This window comes from Camellia sinensis, chromosome 14, assembly GCF_055761805.1.
Source record: "Camellia sinensis isolate YWXY chromosome 14, ASM5576180v1, whole genome shotgun sequence".
Classification (NCBI taxonomy): Eukaryota; Viridiplantae; Streptophyta; class Magnoliopsida; order Ericales; family Theaceae; genus Camellia; species Camellia sinensis.
Window position 1 is genome coordinate 58,041,684 of NC_138974.1, and position 19,302 is coordinate 58,060,985.

The 19,302-nt window shown below is 37.4% G+C and overlaps 2 protein-coding genes across 2 annotated transcripts; one reads left to right on the top strand and one right to left on the bottom strand.

The window, feature by feature from the left end:
* Positions 1-662: 662 nt before the first annotated feature.
* Positions 663-1,494, top strand: OFP17 (ovate family protein 17). The gene has a single exon (XM_028216778.2). The coding sequence runs from the start codon at positions 792-794 to the stop codon at positions 1,347-1,349; it is 558 nt and encodes a 185-aa protein (XP_028072579.2). The 5' UTR covers positions 663-791; the 3' UTR covers positions 1,350-1,494.
* Positions 1,495-4,104: 2,610 nt separating this feature from the next.
* Positions 4,105-6,857, bottom strand: LOC114274787 (MYB family transcription factor). The gene has a single exon (XM_028216765.2). It carries the CDS (start codon positions 5,979-5,981, stop codon positions 4,647-4,649), a length of 1,335 nt encoding a protein of 444 aa, XP_028072566.2. The 5' UTR covers positions 5,982-6,857; the 3' UTR covers positions 4,105-4,646.
* Between the last annotated feature and the right edge of the window lie 12,445 nt (positions 6,858-19,302).

Sequence of the window (19,302 nt, forward strand, 5' to 3'; positions counted from 1 at the left end):
ATAATTCTAAAATACCTTTTCTTATATTTATTTTTATCAAATTAATTTCTAATTTTTTAAAATAAATTAAAAACACAAATTTTAAAAACTCAACTAAACATTTTTGTATTTTACCAATCCACGTTTCCTACTATATACTCCAATAATAATCTCTACATTTCCGAAATTGATTTATCTAACTTCCAAAGAAAAATAAGACAAAATGATTATCATAACACTTTATTGGAGCTAAAATGTTTTTTATGGGTTGATAAAAACAAATGAATGTCACATCACATTAAGTTTTTCCTAAAAGAAAAGAGAGATGGTAGTTAGACTACCAAATCAGAACCTCCCTTAAAACAGCTAAGTAGTTAAAGTTTCGTGGGGCACCACTTTCCCTTTATAGACGTGAAGAACACTATCACCCAAAACTCACTCCTCAGACACACCAAGGATCCTCTAGAGTGAAATTTTTCTAAAATTTCCTAGAGTGCTATATTGTGTGGTTGAGATTTACTGGCAAGTCACATCAGAAAAATTGATGTGACTTGCCAGTAAATCTCAACCATACACTGTAGCACTTTAGGAAATTTTAGGAAAAAATCACTCTAGAGGATCCTTGTTCCCTCAGACAACCCTCCCTACAAAAGAGAAGTCTAAACAACCAATCTACCATCTCTCTCTCTCTCTCAGTTACACCAACCATCTTTTTCAACAAATTTATCAAAGTATCCAACCTCTCCTCCCCACCAAATCAAAGGGTCACAATTCATTCCCTTAATCAACACTCTGTCCCCAATCATTCAAAGATGAAATTGAAAGCAGCACTTGCCTTCAAATGCACGAACCTTCTCAACCCATGCAGAAAAATACTTCTAATCTTCAAATTCAAATTCAAAAAACCCCTCTTTATAAGAGCTCTTTGCTCTTGCAAAACCCAATCTGGAACCACAAGGACGACTCCTAGAAAACTAGCAAAAGGTTTGCTATCACTATTTGGTTTGCTGAGAAGATCAAGAGAGATGGACCGACTCAAGGAGCTCAAGAGTTTTTCTGATGCAGGGTATCACAAGGCACCCTTCCTGTCTCCTCTGACCCCAGCTTATGTGAGGATGAGCGGAGCTGATCAGAAGAAGGGGGTTTTGGTTCAGGAAGACGTAGAGGACGCATGTAGGAGCTTTGAGAATTACTTGGTGGAGATGATTGTGGACGAGGGGAAAGTGAGGGATTTAGCGGACGTGGAAGAGCTTCTCTATTGCTGGAAAAACCTCAAGTGTCCTGTTTTTGTCAATTTAGTATGTAGATTCTATGGGGAATTATGCAAAGACTTGTTCTCCAATAGTGAGGAGAACGTCACTACACCCTAGCCAGTGACCTCTACATAAGAATTGGTCTGCAGAGGTTGATTCATTTTCTTCTTCTTCTTCGTCTCCCTCATCTTTACGTGTTACACACCTCTGTATAATGTGATAAAACAACCAGTGGAATAAAGCCCATTTCCTTAAAGATCAATCAAAATGTTTTTGCAGAACACACTTAATCAGCAAGGCAATCATCCGATGAGTAGTGCTCTACAAGCATAAAATCTATACAAAATTATGATTCAGGATGATGTGAAGGCCTTCTGTCTTTATTTTAAAAGAAAATGTCCATCAATGTAACTTATATCTTTAAGATTGTCATTGTCACATTATTCTAGTCTAAAATTCTATATAAAAATTGTGGCGGTAAATCATTTTCCATCCAACAATTGTATGCATATAGTTGCATCTGTTAGAAATTAATTAAGAACTTATAATTAAGTTAGATACATTGGTTGGTATAATTCATGTATCAAAGTCCTGGGTTTTTAAGATTAACACATCTTAATGTGTGTGTAAAAGAAAGATGCATAAATACATTTATTGTAAGTCTAGATGTATCTATGTCTTCTATATAAAGAGGCTAGTGATCATTGTATGTATACACACAAGTAGAAGAAAATATAGAAGAAAAGAAGTTTCGAGTTTTTGAAAGTACTTATCCTTCTTAGGAGCTCTGTATGACTCTTAAGGCCGTAAATCTACACAATTTTTTGTTTATCATATTTACTTATATTTTGTTAAATTTTAGTTGGAACTCATTGAGTCATACTCATACTGACATCCAAATCATCAACACAAATTCCTAGACAGAACAAATCATTCAACAGCATCATCCTGGTTTCAATAGAGCTGCATATAATTTGGCATTTAGGTGAAAACCAAACAAGTACTTTGTTTTGATCTCAAGTTTATTAGCTGCTAGCAAGAATTCAAAGGGTTGTTCAAATAGAGTACAAATTGACTAAAATAAATATCAGCAGTTTTAAAATCTAAAGACTTCTCATAGGCAGAAGATACCAAATGCATTGCCCACAATATTGTTCTCAGCACAATTGTATTCTCAAAACCAAACAAAACTAAAGTTCCCTTTCAAACTAAAGATTTCATGTGAATCAAGCACTTGCTAGTTGTCTGTGCTTACCATGCTTTGATGCTCTGATGTGTGGAATCTTTCGGTTTTCACAAGAGGAATTGTGAAAACAAGCCATTCACTAAATATACTTCATGATTCACTTGTGACATCTCTCTGTTTTAACCTTAAAGTAACACCTGTACCTCTTTTTCAGAGATTGCAGGTCAGTAGCCTCGATCGCATTGAGGTTCATTGAGGCTTCTACCATGCAGATGAGATTAAAATGCTAGCATTTTTTGCAACTAATAAGCCTTATGCCTCCTAAGAACAGAATTATATGCAGAAAACAAAATTCACGAACTGATTAATGGGCAAATGGCAAGGTTTCCTATAAGCCACTAGGTCTGAACCGGTTGCTGCTGTATTCAGGTCTGAGTATATATTATGAGTTATTGGGGATTAAGATAATGAAACTAAAGTAAACTCGTTACAGAAGGCTTCAAAAAAGGCATCTGCTCTTTGTAATTTTTCCCTTATGTTCTTCGCCCATGAATGTAAGTTTGTACCTAAATCACTAATATGTTCATGTTCTTGTGTGATTGCTCTGTTTTATTTTTCTCATTTTCGTTTTTTCCGTTGTAACAACTGTTTTTTTAGCAACTTTTTTGTCTCTTGAGATGTCTTTACATCTAGTTCTACCTAGCTATTCTGGAGTATTTGCCAGGTGCTAGATCATACCCTGAACATAGGATTCCTTACCCTAACACATGGTTTCTCAATAGGCCATGTGCCAGTAACATAGGAGTCAGAGATCCACCAAACAAATAATTTTGACTCGAAACTTTTCCCACCTATGCGTTGACTACCATGTTGTGAAATCCAACATTTTTCACGTTGAAGTCATTTTTTTTTATCAAATAGTAATAATATATTTTTTTACCGTAGAAAGAAGGTTAGAACATCCACAATGGACGTGTTAGTGATTGTGTTAGTGTCAGTGGCCAAATTTTAGCTAGTTACAGTAACGTTTGGACCTCACAATGGAAGTGTTAAGTAGTGTGTTAGTGGATTTTGTTAGTGTCAGTTGTTAACTTCTTTGTTAATTGTGGCTAGCGTTTTAGCCAGCGAGAGAGAGAGGGGAAAGGGAGAGGGGGACATGGGAAAGTGCCTTGGGGTCGTCTGACCGGTCATCCCCTCAGACGTCCTGACCCTTCACAAAAAAAAAAAAAAAATTTTGCCTTTGACCGGTAAACCGGCCGGTTGACCCGCCGGACAACCTGTCCAATTTTGCTGTCTTCATCCATTGCACCTTAACACATATTATTTATATATATAATACACATTATTTATACTATTTTATTTGTTATTTATATATATATACACTTAACACACATCTTAATAAACACCTTAACACATCCATTGCACCACCACTCACTCTTTAAAATTAACAAACACTTAACATACCTTAACACATATTTTTGAGTGCCACTTTTATCACTTTTTGTCATATAACACACATTTTAACAAACAATTTTAGCTATCCCATTGTGGATGCTCTAATGTTTACAACTCATAGTTTCCACTTTCATTGTCACTCAAAGAGCAATATGTTGAAAACAGCAGGGTGGACAACTCAAAATTAACAAAAAGATCAGTCATTGAAGCTACCATGTATTGCTATACAAGTGACCAGAGAATTCAAAGATCAGTTTTGTACTTTTGACTACTATGTTATACAAGTTCTAGGTTAAAAATTGGAGAGGCACAAACACAACTACAGTCATAAGTCCAAAACATAGACTGCAGTTGCTATCCATATGACCTTCAATCCTATAAACAAGATCAGTCCAATTACCGAACTTTTTTTTGTATATGTAGCAGTTATGCAAGGACTCTCAAGTAAAGCTTTTCAGCAATGCAACAGGAACCAAATCAAGCATTTATGCTACTCTTTCCCAGCCCTACCCAAAATGCAAGTTCAGATATACCATTTAGCAAGTGATAAGCAACAGCAATACATAAGATGGCATCATTAACTAGTTATATGTCCATTTACAATTCAGAGAACGAAACGATATCTTTCCACCTAACAAGAGTAACTAGAAAGCACAATCATCCGTCTGGTGAGCTTCAAATTAGTTTTTCACTAATAAGGCAATAGATCATGTATTCCAGAGTTAAAATGAGTGGGGTTTCTGAAGTTACCAGTTAGCCAGAGCAACCCCTTTCTAGCATTTACAATTTGAGGATCTCATTGTTGAGAGATAAACCCGAGACCTGACCAATGTCTCTCCAATTCTAAACCCGGGCATAACCATAAACTCAACTTTGAATCTTGATCTTCCTTCATCTGAAACTACAATGTTATCTGTTAGCTCCTCCACACCTTCCATGTAAATATCTGAGAATTCGCTTCCTCGCTTGACTCCATACATTTCAGCATTGGATTCACATGAGGCAGCGATTCCTCGAAGAACCCAGACCCACTTCGCCATTTTAACGTACGCTTGGTAGAACAGTGTCCTAGGATGCTTTCCACTCAACACAAATGTCCTGTGATCCAAATTCCCAAAGAAAGATGCTTCCATTGTTGGATGAATGAGACACAGGTACTTGGTTCCACAGAACTTCGAAAAGTTTGAACATGGGTCTTTAATTAGATCATCAATTGGGTCATCAGATCTCAATATGCTATCAACATTGTAGGATTGGAGTGGCATTCCATGGAACATCCTCCGGGCAATGTAAGCTTCAAATGCATATTTTTTGTGGGACCTTTTAGCATACACCACAGACGCTTCAATTGAGTTCGCGGCCCGGTCTAGATCCCAACCTGAAGCTTTCATCAAGCTAATTAGCGGCTTTGCAAAGTCATGAATGGCCTTTGAAGCCTCTTTGAAGATGTCCTCAAATGAAGACAAATTCAAAAACTTAATAGCCTCTCTTTCTTTCTTCAACACTTGGACTAGCATTCTGTTCTGCAAATCCAAATCTTGAAGCTCTTCCTTCAAATTAAGTATTTCAGAGTTCTTTATTTTGACTTGGAACTTCAATTTCTCCAACAGGCTCTCCTGGACATGAATCTCTGCTAGTAGCAGAGCAGAAGAAGCTGAAATTGAATTGATTTCCTTGAACTGTTTCTCTTTATAGGCACGCTTAATCTTGCATATCGATTCAAGATGAGCCACAACAAGTTCATTGGCAGATTTGATCTTATCTGGGTCATACGGAATATGAGCCTCTTGAAGACGAACGTAAGCTGACTTGAGAGCTGAAATGGAGTCAAACAGCTCCAAGATCTCCATGTTAGCACATTCAGTGGTTTTGGGTTGAATCTCAACTGGGTTGGGATGGATTTTCTCCATGTCGCACTCTGCCTCTTCCGTGGCATCGCTGCTGTCTTCCGGTGATGGGACATTGTTGCCAAAATCATTGATGGGTTGGTGGTGGTTGTGGGTGGGATTTTCAGTGGAGAAGACACCAATGGATCTAAATCTGCAGACTTTGGCAAATTTGGAGACAATGTCTGATATGTTTGAAGGTGGTTTTGTTGCACATTCCATTTCTTGACTCCCCGTGATGAAAAAAAGAACACCCACAAAAACAAACTGATCTGGGAATGAATTAATAAAGGAACAGAGTTGATCTTTCTTCTTCTTATAGAATAAAGGAGGAAAATCTTAGAGAAGTGATCTGAGAGTACAATAATATAGCATGGAGGAAACAAAAGCAGGGGGACAGAGAGGAGAAACACCGCGATTCCCGCTGAAATGCCGGTGAGATGATGAACAAGGGTTTTAAAGAAAGAAAGACACTAGCTAGTTTGAGAACAGCAAATTGTTTAGTACATAAACTATGAAATCCCTAAAAATAACAACTTGAATCAGATGAAAAAGAAGAAGAAAAAGTTGGGATAGTAAAGAGAATAAAGAAAAGGTTTTGGAACAGTAAAGGCATCAAAGATGTAAATCGTAAAGACCATGAAAGGGAGGAGCTTGTAATGCAAAAGACAAGAAGCTATATAGCCTAGAGGAGAAGAAAGAAACCAGTCACAGCTGTGAATGGCGAGAGAAAAGGACAGTGAAGGTCAGCTCTTTCGATTGATTGATCGATCGAAGAAAGATGATTTTGATTGGATTGGATTAGAGATTTTGTTAGATGAACTGAGAAAGATTTTTATTGCACAAAGATTAGCAACATGATTAGACAGAGAGAGATTCGAAAGGGACGAGAGAGAGAGTTTCAGTTTAGGACATTAGCGACAGTGACCGTAGTAGACCGTGGAGTGTAGTGATGAGAGACACAGAGACAAGAACTGAGATTAGATTTTTTTATTATAATTAATTAATTATTTGTTTGGGAAAGAGTGGTGTGGTGTGGTGTGGGAATCTGTTTGAACGGTGTGCTTTTCCTTTCCGATGTACCAAAAACAAAAAAGAAAAAAAAGAAAAAAAAAAAAAAAGAGAAGAGAACTGTGTGCTTGCAGAGGAGAGAGAGAGAAGAGGCGGAGGATTTTGAAATATAAAATTGTTAAAAATTTTACTAAAAATGTCATATATGAACGTAAGATCACATTAATCTCACACTTATATGTGATATTTGATAAAAATTTTAATAAAATTTTTAATATTATTTATTTTAAATTTTGTTGGGTGTTGTTTTTCAAAGAAAATGTTTACAGCAATACTACAAAGAATAAAACTAAAAATTTTATTAAATTTTTTATCAAATATCTTACATGACATCATGTGAGACATTTGGTAAAAATTTTAATAAATTTTTAGAATATCTAGCATTTGTCTACTGGAAAATGTTAGAATCATTTTAAAAAATATATATATATATATATATATATATATATATTATAAAATGCTTTAGAAATATTTATTATTATTTATTAGTGTGTATTATTTTATTATATTTGTAATTTAAGGATAGAGAATTTTTATGAAATATTTCAAGATCTTTTTTCTTATGATCCTTAATATTACTCATTTAGGTCCCGTTTGTTTTGAAAGATGAAGAAGGGATTGGAATTGAGATTGAGATGGAGGTGTGATCCATTAATGTTGTATTTGTTTTGAGAGATAGAGAGAGGATTGAGATGGAGGTAGGAGAGTTGGTATTAGAAGTTAGTTCTCTAGCTTCTTTTTTTTTTTTTTTTTTTTTTAAACATGTTGAGCATTTTTTTTTTGAACATTAATGTTTAATGTTTTTATATTTTTTGTTAATTAAAAATCATAATTTTATTTGTTTTAATATTTTATATTTCTTTCATAAGGTAATAATTTAAAACAATTTCTATACTAACGATTATCATCAAAACAAACACAATTTTAATTAATCCCCTCACTATCCATCTCTTCACAAACAATCCCTTCAATTTTACTTCTGAAAATAAACTTGCCCTTAGAATTATCTATTCAAAATTTATTTAAAAATAATAATTAATAGTTCAAATTCATTTCGCTTGTGGACTCACATTTTATCAATTTAAGTTAAGTTTGGCATCTACTAAATAATACAAAAAGTCAAAAAGTCACTATCCTATTTAAGTCACATCATCTTATTTAAATCACATCACCTCTCTAACACATCACATCAAACCCAACCCATATAAGCCAATAAGTTAAAAAGTGCACTTTTTTAGAATATCCCAAACCAACCAATCTTCACCACATATATCTATTATGGGTAAATTTTGCACCCTAGTTCTAGGATTCAAGACTTTTTAAATGTTTAAGACCCACAAAAATCTTGTCAAAATTTCACCTACAATGATATAGCATAATAAATGTCAATTTTTGATTTGTTAGATATTTAATTATAAGGTTGCTTGCCAAAATAAGAGAGGGCCCAAGAACGTCGTCGAAAAATTTGAATATCCCCGGAAAACTCGCCAAAAACTTCAAGGCTCACCGGAAAATTCGAAGATCTTTGAAGATCGCTAAAAAAACTTGAATTCTCTAAAAATGATGAGAGAGACTTAAATTCTTCAATGGTTGCAACTAGGAACACAATAAGAAAGAGATAATGGAGATAAGATAAGAATGCAAAATAGTTAGAGAGAGAATAATGATAAGATTCTCCCGCAGATCTCCTACTTTTCACTCTCAAGGTAAATAATGGAGAATAAAGATTAGTTCTCTCTAAGAATAATCTCTCCAAAATTATCCTCCTTATAAATTTATGGGTGAGTGCTATTTATAGGCACTTCATAATATAAGATGGAGCCCATGTGTAATTTCTCTCATTTTTTCATTTCTTGCTGGGAGAATTCGACTGTTATTGGTTGGGCAGGCTTCATAATCCAGCAAAAATTCAAGCATCTTAAGATGGAGTTAAAGGGTTGGAATACTGAAGTGTTTGGTAATATTACCACTAAACTCAAGGCATCAGAGGAGGAATTGCATGCCTTTGATAGAATAGCAGAGGGAAGAGTACTGCTTCAGTCAGAAATGGTTCGAAGAAGAGAAGTAAGATGTGAAGTATGGAAACTCTATAGGAAGGTGGAGTGGTTATGGCATCAACAATCCCGAATGAACTGGTCTCTGCAGGGGGACAAAAATACTAGGTTCTTTCATGCTGTTGCAAGTACCAGACATAATAGGAACATGATAAATTCCATCTCAGTAAATGGTGTGTCTTTAGAGGAACCTGGCAGAGTTAAACACGAGGTGTTCCTTCATTTCAAGAAACACTTCAAGGAATGTTGGGTTAATAGACCAGTGTTGGGAGGGGATTTCAGATTAATTGAGGACACTATCTCCCATCATCTTGTATCAGATTTCACTAAAGCAGAGGTATGGGATGCCATTAAAGAGAGTAATAGCAACAAGGCTCCCGGACCAGATGGGTTTAACCTCCTATGCTATCAGAAGTTTTGGAGAATAATGAAACAAGTGATCATGCAATTCTTCCAAGATTTTCACAACCACGGCAGACTTACCTATGGAATCAACAGCTCTTTCATTACACTTATCCCCAAGACTTCTAATCCCATTAATCTGTCTGATTACGGACCCATTAGCCTAGTGGGTTCTTTAGACAAGATTTTAGCAAAGGTTCTCTCGCACAGAATGAAGTCCGTGATGCCCTCCATTATTAGTGATACTCAAACTGCTTTCATAGGGGGAAGGAATATCCTTGATGGGGTGTTTATTGCTAATGAAGTCGTAAATGGTTGGAAGGAGGCTAAACAACAAGGGTTGATCATCAAGCTAGATTTCGAGAAAGCTTTCGATTCAGTAAACTGGGAGTTCTTGTTCTCTTTGATGTCTAGCTTTGGTTTTGGGGCTAAATGGATCTCTTGGATAAAAACCTGCGTATCTACATCCAGAATTTCCATCTTAGTCAATGGTTCACAAACTAATGAGTTCTCTCCGCAAAGAGGACTCCGTCAAGGTGACCCATTGTCACCCTTCCTCTTCAATATTGTGGCCGAGGGGCTTAATATTCTTCTGAATAGAGCATTAAATCTTGGCATCCTTCATGGTGTCTCGGTCGGGGTTAACGAGATTCTTTTATCTTACCTTCAATTTGCTGATGACTCAATTTTCTTCTGCGAGGCTAATATAGACCAGATGGTGATTGTCAAAAGACTCATTCGATGCTTTGAAGTTCTTTCGGGGCTCAGAATAAATTATCACAAGAGCGTTGTATGTGGTGTAGGTGTGAATGATGTGTCTCTAAATGCCATTGCTAGACTCTTGAACTGTAAGGTGCAAAGCTTTCCACTAAAATTTTTGGGGTTACTCTTAGGAGCCAACCCGGGTAGAAAATCAACCTGAAAGCCTGTGCTTGATAATATTATATCTAGGCTTTCGGGCTGGAAGAGAAAAATGCTGTCCTTTGCTGGGAGGTTAACCTTGATCAAGTCTGTCCTTTCGAGTCTCCCTGTGTACTATCTTTCCCTTTTCAAGATGCCTGAAGGTGTGGCCCTTGAAATTGAAAAGATTGAGGCTGCTTTCTTGTGGGGTGGTGATGGCTTAAAAAGAAAAGTTCATTTGGTAAAATGGGTTGAGGTTACAAAGAGTGTTGCCCAAGGGGGCTTGGGCATCAGAAGCATTAGGGATGTTAATGCATGCTTGCTTCTCAAATGGTGGTGGAAATTTGGAAATCAAATCTCAGCATTATGGAGAAAAGTTATTTGTAGCAAGTATAAAATTGAGGTTCAGTGCTGGCATCCTCCTGTGCAATCCTCCTACAAGCCCTCTAGGGTGTGGAAGGACATCACTTTTATAGGAGTCCATAGTTCACATACGTCTCAATTCTTCTCGGGAAACTGCCAAATCAAGGTTGGGGATGGTAGTCGTATCAGATTTTGGCATGACAAGTGGTGTGGATCTGCCTATCTTAAGGATGAGTTCCCCTCTCTCTTCAACCTGTTTGTTGATAAGAATGGTTCTCTTTAACAATTCTATGCCAGGAAAACCAGCTCTACGGATTGGAACTTTCCATATAGAAGAATCCTGTACGCTTGGGAAGAGGCCATTGAAGCTAGGTTGATTATAATGTTATCCTTTGCCCCCCTTTGAGCCTTAACAGTGCTGACAGCCTGGTGTGCTCTTCTGCGGCCTCAGGTTCTTGTGTTTTCTTCGTATCTTCCTTATATTCTCTTTGTAATTCTCTCATTGGGCCACATCTCAATATCAGCAAGTTCATCTGGAGCAATATATTACCTCCCAAAGTTCATTTCTTCGGATGGTTAGCATGGAAAAACAGAGTTAAAACAACGGTGTTTCTGTTCGATATTGGTATCCTAGGCAGCAATGTTTCTCCTTTATGTCCTTTTTGCAAAATGGCCCCTGAATCTGTTTCTCATGTTTTGCTCCATTGTCATTTCTCTTGGACCATTTGGTCATCTGTGTTATATGAATAGGGGCATTGTTGGTGTATTTCATAATCTGTAGCAGCTCTGTTCAATTGGTGGATGGGGGTTAAATTCAAGCATCCACTTAGGAAATTTTGGGGAGCGATCCCACTGGTAATCCTCTGGTCCTTTTGGAAGCTTAGGAATGAGTGTGTTTTTAGAGAAGCTCATCCTAATTCTGTAGAATTGTGGGAACTTGTTAAGATCAGATTAGCTCTTTGGCTTAAAGCTTCTATTAAGGACTTCCCCTTCTCAGTCGAGGACGTGGTTCTCAATTAGAGACAAACCAGGCTATACTATTAAGTATAAAAGAATTCTATCTCTGTGTCAACTGCTGCATTCTTGGTTCTAGTTGTCTGTTTTTGCTATTGTTCTGTTTGTGATCTAATCTGTCAGTGATCTGTAATCTGTTGGTAGTGATCAGTTCATGGTAGTGTTATCTGTTGTTAGCCCATCCTGGTAGTGACCTGTTGGTGTTCTGTTGTTGTTCTAGGCTGCTGCTCTGCTAGTCTGTTGGACTGGTTCAGCTAATCCTCCTTTGATGTTGGGTTGCTGTTTGGTCTGATGGATTGCTTTTGATGATCTCTTTATTGTTTTCTCCTTGTTGGGTTTGGTTTCTCACCAAACTCCTGGGGTGAGCTTGCATGCTGCTCTTCCCCTCCTTTTTTTGATGTAATCTCTTTTCTTGTATGGTTTTTACATCAATAAAGGTTCTCTTTTGCTGATAAAAAAAAAAAAAAAACATAGGGAATATTTCCTCTAACTACTTTGTCTGATGAGTTGACCTCTTTGAGGATGAAAAAAAATCTAAAAATGAGATTAACCTTTTGACAAACTCTTTTTCTTAGTTATACCGAACCAATGATTCCCAATCATTCCAAATGGTCGGGGTAATCCTAGAGGAGCCCCTCGCCTCAAGTATTATCGAGTCTCATGGACTCCCTGAGATTGTACCATATCGACCCGGGTATAGGCTAGTTAAATTCTTTGAATCTCTAAGTTTGCTCAAAACCCTTTTAAGTTTGAGCTCAACAATTCAGCCCATTCGATGATAATATATTTGGATTCACTAATTTTATACTTTCTAACTGGGTTTCGATTGTACTTAATCAATTAGATAGGCTAGAGTTAATCTCTCTTATAAGGATAATCTAAATAAGTATGTTTTTTTAATTTTTTATAAAAAAATAAAAAAATAATATAATCTAAAAAAATAAAAAGATCAAATATATATATTTTTATAGTGCACCCCAAACACAGAGGTCTATCCTTTTTTATCACATTGCCGTGAATAAATTCAAGAGTTAAATATGTGGATTTGTGGAACTACTCGTTTTTCAATTGGTAAGGGGAATAAAGAAGAAAAGCATGCGAGTTTCGGTTACATTCTCTGTGTTGCTTTGGTAAGTTGTAAAAAAATTACTTTTTTAGTCTTCTTTTGTGATTTTTTAAATTTTTTGTTTTAAAAAAATTAACTTTTTGTGTTAAAAAAATTAAAAAGTTAAAATGTTGACTATTTTAGAAAGTTCTCAAAAAACCCCTCTCGTTCTTCGATATTCTAAACTTAACATTAATTGCACCTGAACCCTGAACCCTCAATTGAGAAAAATTATTCGCAGGTTTAGGTGCGTCTATACTCCTCACTAATTATAATTTATCATGTTTACTCTCATTTCTTAATAATTTGACACAAATTGATGAATTTTATCTCTTTTACCACTTACAATTTCATTGGACACCATATGGCGATAGCCTAAAACCAACCAATAATTTCAAGTAGTTATTATTTTGTATTTTTTTTTTGGGTATTCACATACATTTCATAATTTATGAACTTATACTCCATTAAATCCTAATTAAAATTTTTTGACATTCAAGGTCCATTAAATTTTTAATAATTGAAATTGCCCTTCAAACAATGATCGTTTCTCATTTATGATTATTTATAAAAAAAAATTATGATTTGACATTTATTTTGATTTTCAAAACTTTAAAACATAAAATTTCAAATAAAATAAAAAAAAAATTATGTGCAAAAAAAAAAAAACTATTTTTTTTGGATAAAATTAAAAAAATTGAATTGTTTTTTTGTGCAAAACTGAAAATTTTGTATCTATAAAGGAGCATGATGAGAACATTGATGTGCACTACTAAAAAAAAAAAAAAAAAAAAATTTAAAAATGAAAAAATTGATAATGTTCTCAGTTTTGAAACTGAAAAAAACTGTTAATGTTCTTGGTTTTATTGGATACTTAAATCAAACCAATAAGTAGAGGGGTAAAAAAATTTAATCTCATGCTCTATTTTTTTTTATCAGTTAGTAAAACGATTATCTGAAATATTACTATGCAAAATTGATAATGTTCTTAATTTTAAAAATTGAAAAAAAACTGATAATATTTTCTATTTTACTAAATAGGACTTAATGGTTCAAAATTTTTTAAATAAGACCTAAACTACCGTAATATTTGTAAATAGGACTTTTAGATAATTAATTTTTTTTTTTTTTTTTTAAGATGGCGTTATTACTTTATACTTGTACATCGTTAGATTGGAATTTTTTTTATAACAGTTATGAAAAATTTGATAAAATTTTTGATAAATTTAATGAAGTATATAACAGTTTTATGTAATGATATATCTTTATTACTAGTAACTTTGTTATGATTTCCATTACATTATTATAATTGTGGGGATATATTTCTGAGTACCAATACGTGGCCAAGGTGACGCCGACGTGTCAGCCGAGGTGCCACGTGTCCTGATCATGACGCCGAGGTTATCTCGGCAAGGCCGATGTTATCTCCGAAGATATCGGAATCCGAGATAAGCGGATAAGGCACAAGAATCCTAGAATGATGAGGGGACTCAACCTGGATAAAGATAAAGCTCTTAGGAAGTTTGTCTCTATCAATTGAAGAGTCCAGGATAAGCACTAAACTAGAGTCCATTGAAGTTAGGCTTCTATTGAGACTGAGTCTTTGTTAACTATAAAAGAGAGGCACCCCCGTGGGTCTAAGGTACGCAATTTATATTCTGAATAGTGATATTAGCACTATTGATTATCATTTGAGAGATATATTGACTTGATCGTCGGAGTGCCCCCGGGTGGACGAACCACTGCTGGAGTCTTCTCTTTTTGTTACAGGTTAATCAGGTGCCATCTATTCTGCCAGTACTCTCCAGCTGAATAATGAGTTGGGTAGTGTGGTCAGAAAATCACACACATAATTTGGCGTCGTCTGTGGGAAAGAAAGGAGAATAGATGGCCAACGACGGACAGAAGGATAAGGTTGGGGACGAAATCCCTGCTGGGAGTGGAAAACATGTTGACCCAAACGTGGAGGAAGATGGTTGCAATGAGGAGACTCAAAACCAGAATCATGGCAAGAAAGACGTCGGCCAGGATGACGACGTGCCAAAGAAACCAAATCGAAGCGGATACTACAACGAGGACGACCTCCAGGTATGGAAGGATAGATGCCTGCGGAGGGACGAAAAAGTGAAAGAGATGTCAAACAAGTTGGCAGACCTGCAATCGGTCGTCAATTTTATGATGCAAAATAACGTCATGCAGCCACCATTCCCGCTGCGGGACACGCTGATTCCAGCGGCCAATGCCCAGAAGGGAGGGCAGAAACCAATCCCAATAGCCCCTCAGCACACCAGGAGTGAAAGACACTCTCACCGGCCTTCAAGGGAGGTCGGGCAAGGAGAGTCGAAAAGGGAAGAATCGCGGAGGACACATCGCACCAAGGAAGCAGACTCTAGAGAGCATCGGCATGTTCAAAGGCAGGAACTATGTTTCGACACAACTCATGGAGAAAGGTCGAAGAGGGCTCACAACGAAGCTGAGAGCAGTGCACCTAAAAGACTGAAATCAGGAGATAGCTGAGCTCCTGGGCGGACAAAGGAGGACTTGAGAGATTGCCTCAAGAGGAAGCAACAGAATGCCGATGCCGAGGTAACCTTCTCTGATAAACCGAGAACACCCTTCTTAGTGAAATTGGACAAATTTGAGGCGCCGAAGAGATTCAGTATGCCGAGGTTTCAAATATACGATGGTAAGTCAGACCCCAACTTCCATGTTGGATTATACTTGAACTCAATGGCATTGTATAGTGGGAATGAGTTGTTGCTCTGCAAAGTGTTCCCCTCATCCTTCGGGGAGATTGCATCAGATTGGTTTCACAAACTACCGAAGGGAAGTGTGAAGACCTGGGAAGGCCTGGCTGAGATGTTTGTGGCCAGGTTCGTGACAAACAAGCTGTAGCCATTAAGGGTGGATGCATTGATGGCTCTGAAGATCAGTAAGGATGAAGGCCTTAGGGCCTATGCAAAAAGGTACTATGAGGTGTTCAACCGAATACCAGAGTGTAATCAAGAGATGACGGTCGTATCTTTCAAGAACGGCCTAAAAGACGACTGTCTACTACAAAAATCTTTGGCAAAGACATTGCCAAAAAGCATGGAAGAGCTCATGGCTAGAATCGAGAAGTATGCCAGAGCTGAGGAAGATACATCGGGGACTAAGGAGACAAAGCAAGAAAAAGGAAACGGCTCGCCAAAGCGAGGCCGAGGTAACAATGGATCCAGCAAGCAAGAGATAGGACTGAGGGCTACTCAGGCAGTTACGACTGTGTTCCGAATCCCAATTCACAAAGTCCTGGGTAGAATTCGGAACCAACCCTATTTCAGAGCGCCAGCGAGGGCACCAGGAGAGTTTATAGAAAGAAACCTTGGCAGACATTGTGCTTACCACAATGAAAATGGGCACATGACTCAGGGTTGTAGAGCCCTGAAAACACACTTAGAAGACCTGGTGAGGCAAGGCCATCTGAGAGACCTTGTCGATGAGACCAGGACAAGGGAAGAACAGGCAAGACTGCCTCAGGCACCAGCAGCCCCGCCTCTCCCAGCACAGCAACCTCAGGTAGGAGGACCTCGGGTAATTAATGTAATTCACTCGAAGGTTAACAAAAACGAGATTCGGGGGGAGACCCAGAAAGTAAAACACTTACAGCATGTCTACCAAGTCGGGGCGAAGAGACATCGGGCAGAGGAGTGCCAAGGACCAGCAGTGTCCTTTACTGAAGCCGACCTTGAGATTGTCACGACCCGAACCCGCCCCTATGGGTTAAGGCCATAATCGGCCAGTAATCACGAGATTACCTACGGCCTCAAACCAAATAAGACAAGACTCATCAGAGTAAAAAGGGCCAAACGGAGGCAAATTTAAAACTTTGTCCATAGAGCCGTGCTTATATGCACACCATAACATTCTGTATGTACATATGTTAATAACTCACAACAGAAAGTGTAATGACATAAGATTCTATACAGACAGGATCATCCAAACTAAGTCAACCCATGAAAACTATATACAGATGTATTCAAAACTTCGCCAACCTGACAAAATGTAAATATATAACAAAAGGGCGAAGACGGGTCTCGTGCGTGAGACACAAGAGCTGACTCTCTCAAAACCTTAGTTGTTCCATACAAACTTCACTGAGGCTGGGTCTGGACTTCTCTTGGCTCACCTACAAACACATGAATGAGCGTGAGCGAAAGCCCAGTGAATAATATCAAATCCAATACAGAAGTTACATAACAATGTAGAACAACATGTTCCAAACGGCCTTGGACCCAATTCATATTTCTATTTAACAGATATATAACTATACGAAATTCAAATCAAGTGATTGTAGTTCCAAACATTCTGGCCTTTGGCCCATTCAGATTTCCATTCATGTCAAAATGGCCCATTCAGATTTCTATTCATGTCAAAACGGCCTTCGGCCCATTTATTTATGTCAAAACGGCCTTCGGCCCATTCGTTTACGTCAAAACAGCCTTCGGCCCATACATTCGTGTTAAAACAGCCTTCGGCCCACTCATTCATGTCAAAACGACCTTAGGTCCATTCATACATGTCCAAACGACCTTCGGTCCACTCATTTCTATCAAAACGACCTTCGGTCCATTCATTTCTGTCAAAACGACCTTCGGTCCATTCGTTTACGTCAAAATGGCCTTCGGCCCATACATTCTTGTCAAAACGACCTTAGGTCCATTCATACATGTCCAAACGACTTTCGGTCCACTCATTTCTATCAAAACGACCTTCGGTCCATTCATTTCTGTCAAAACGACCTTCGGTCCATTTGTTTACGTCAAAACGGCCTTCGGCCCATACATTCGTGTCAAAACGGCCTTCGACCCACTCATTTATGTCAAAACGACCTTAGGTCCATTTATTTCTATCAAAACGACCTTAGGTCCATTTACTCATATCGAAACGACCTTCGGTCCATTCATTCGTTCATGTCAGACTTTTGTCCACAATCCCAATTAGCAACTCATAAAGCTTATAAGGAAATAAACAGTTGGACATTGCTAAGCTTTCAAATATCGATATTACTCACAGTGATCGGCTTGTGGATTTGCCCTGGAGCTTGACCCTACACATTTCATGAACACAAAAGGGTCACTAATAGTTCAATCCGTTCTTTAATTTACATATTCCTCTTTAGGCTTTATTCTTATCTTGTTAACTCATTTACAATGCTCAATGCATGCTTAAGAGTGCTTACAAGTGAAAGAGAACGGAAAACGAAACACAGAACGAGCATACAAAATTTCAGAAAACAGGTCCACGCTCGAGCGTGGACTTACCCGTTCGAGCGGACCCGAGAGGCCTGCAAAAGTACTGGTTACCTCAAAATTACGCTCGAGCATGAGTTAGGGCGCTTGAGCGGAAGGCTTGTCTATAAAAGCTCCCCGCTCGAGCGTTAAATATTCCATTCGAGCGGACATCCAACTCTACAAAAAGTGCTGGGAGCGCGATTTTTCCGCTCGAGCGGACATCAAAAATCTGGGTTTTCCAGATTGAGTTCTTGAACTCCCTTTAACATTCAAACCATCATTTCTTGCCTTTAATGGCTCCGATTTCACATATACTTGTACTAACATGGTGTACACACCAAAACACATCTTCATGGAGCCCAATTTCATAAATCAAATACATGCATGGCTCAATTTAATTCAAGCTCAATTCTATCATACACATTCATGCATTCAAAGCTCCTATCTTTAATTATTCAAACATGCATGCTAATCTTGACTTCATTTCCATTCCAAATAATGCAAATGGTGTTCATTCTCATGGAGCTCAACAAAAACATGCTTGCATGTATGATTCAACATTTACCTTTCCATATTCAACTTAATACATGCTTGATTATGCAAAATCATGGTGATCCTACACATGCATGTGCACATTAGCTTCAAATTCATCAATTGTAGCACAAATCTTGTTTTTGATCACCAATTAGTCTTTAATTCACAAAATTACAAGTTCAATCTCATGAATTTACTCACCTAGGAGTTTAATCTTCCAAACCCTAGTCAATTCTTGGACTTAATCTTCAAGATTCCCAAGCCTTGAGCCAAAACCACACAACTCTGTCCCTTCTCTCTCTAAGGCTGACCCCCTTTCTCTCTCTCTCTATTCTTGAGTTCAAAATCAGCCAAAGTGTTAAAAAGAGGAGGAATTGAAGTGTAATGGCCCTTATGTATAAGCCCACTAATCAAGTTTAATAATAATAAATAATATGAGACTAATTCATTAATTAAATCAATATAATCTGGCCTGAATCAGTTTTTCAATTAAATTTCACCGTAGGCTCTAAAAATTACACTAATCACGAAGGCGTAGTCAATTTTGGGTTCTGTGGCCGATAGGGCCCTCAATTTAATTACCAAGGCAGATTATTCAACAGATATTCCTACGGTGAACAGATAGAACTTCAAAACCACATATTTTCACATAATGGAACACAAAATCATATTAAAACACATAATCACATCATATTAAGGACCAATTAACATATTACGGAACAGGGGTATTACAGAGATGGTGCAGCATCTACATAACGATGCCTTGGTAGTATCCCCCCAGGTTGGGGAATGCCAAGTGAAGCGCATCTTAATCGACCAAGGCAGCTCTT

What these genes read in the sequence shown, in the direction of transcription:
- OFP17 (XM_028216778.2), top strand. Translation starts at nt 792, where the DNA reads ATGAAATTGAAAGCAGCACTTGCCTTCAAATGCACGAACCTTCTCAAC.
- LOC114274787 (XM_028216765.2), bottom strand. Translation starts at nt 5,981, where the DNA reads ATGGAATGTGCAACAAAACCACCTTCAAACATATCAGACATTGTCTCC.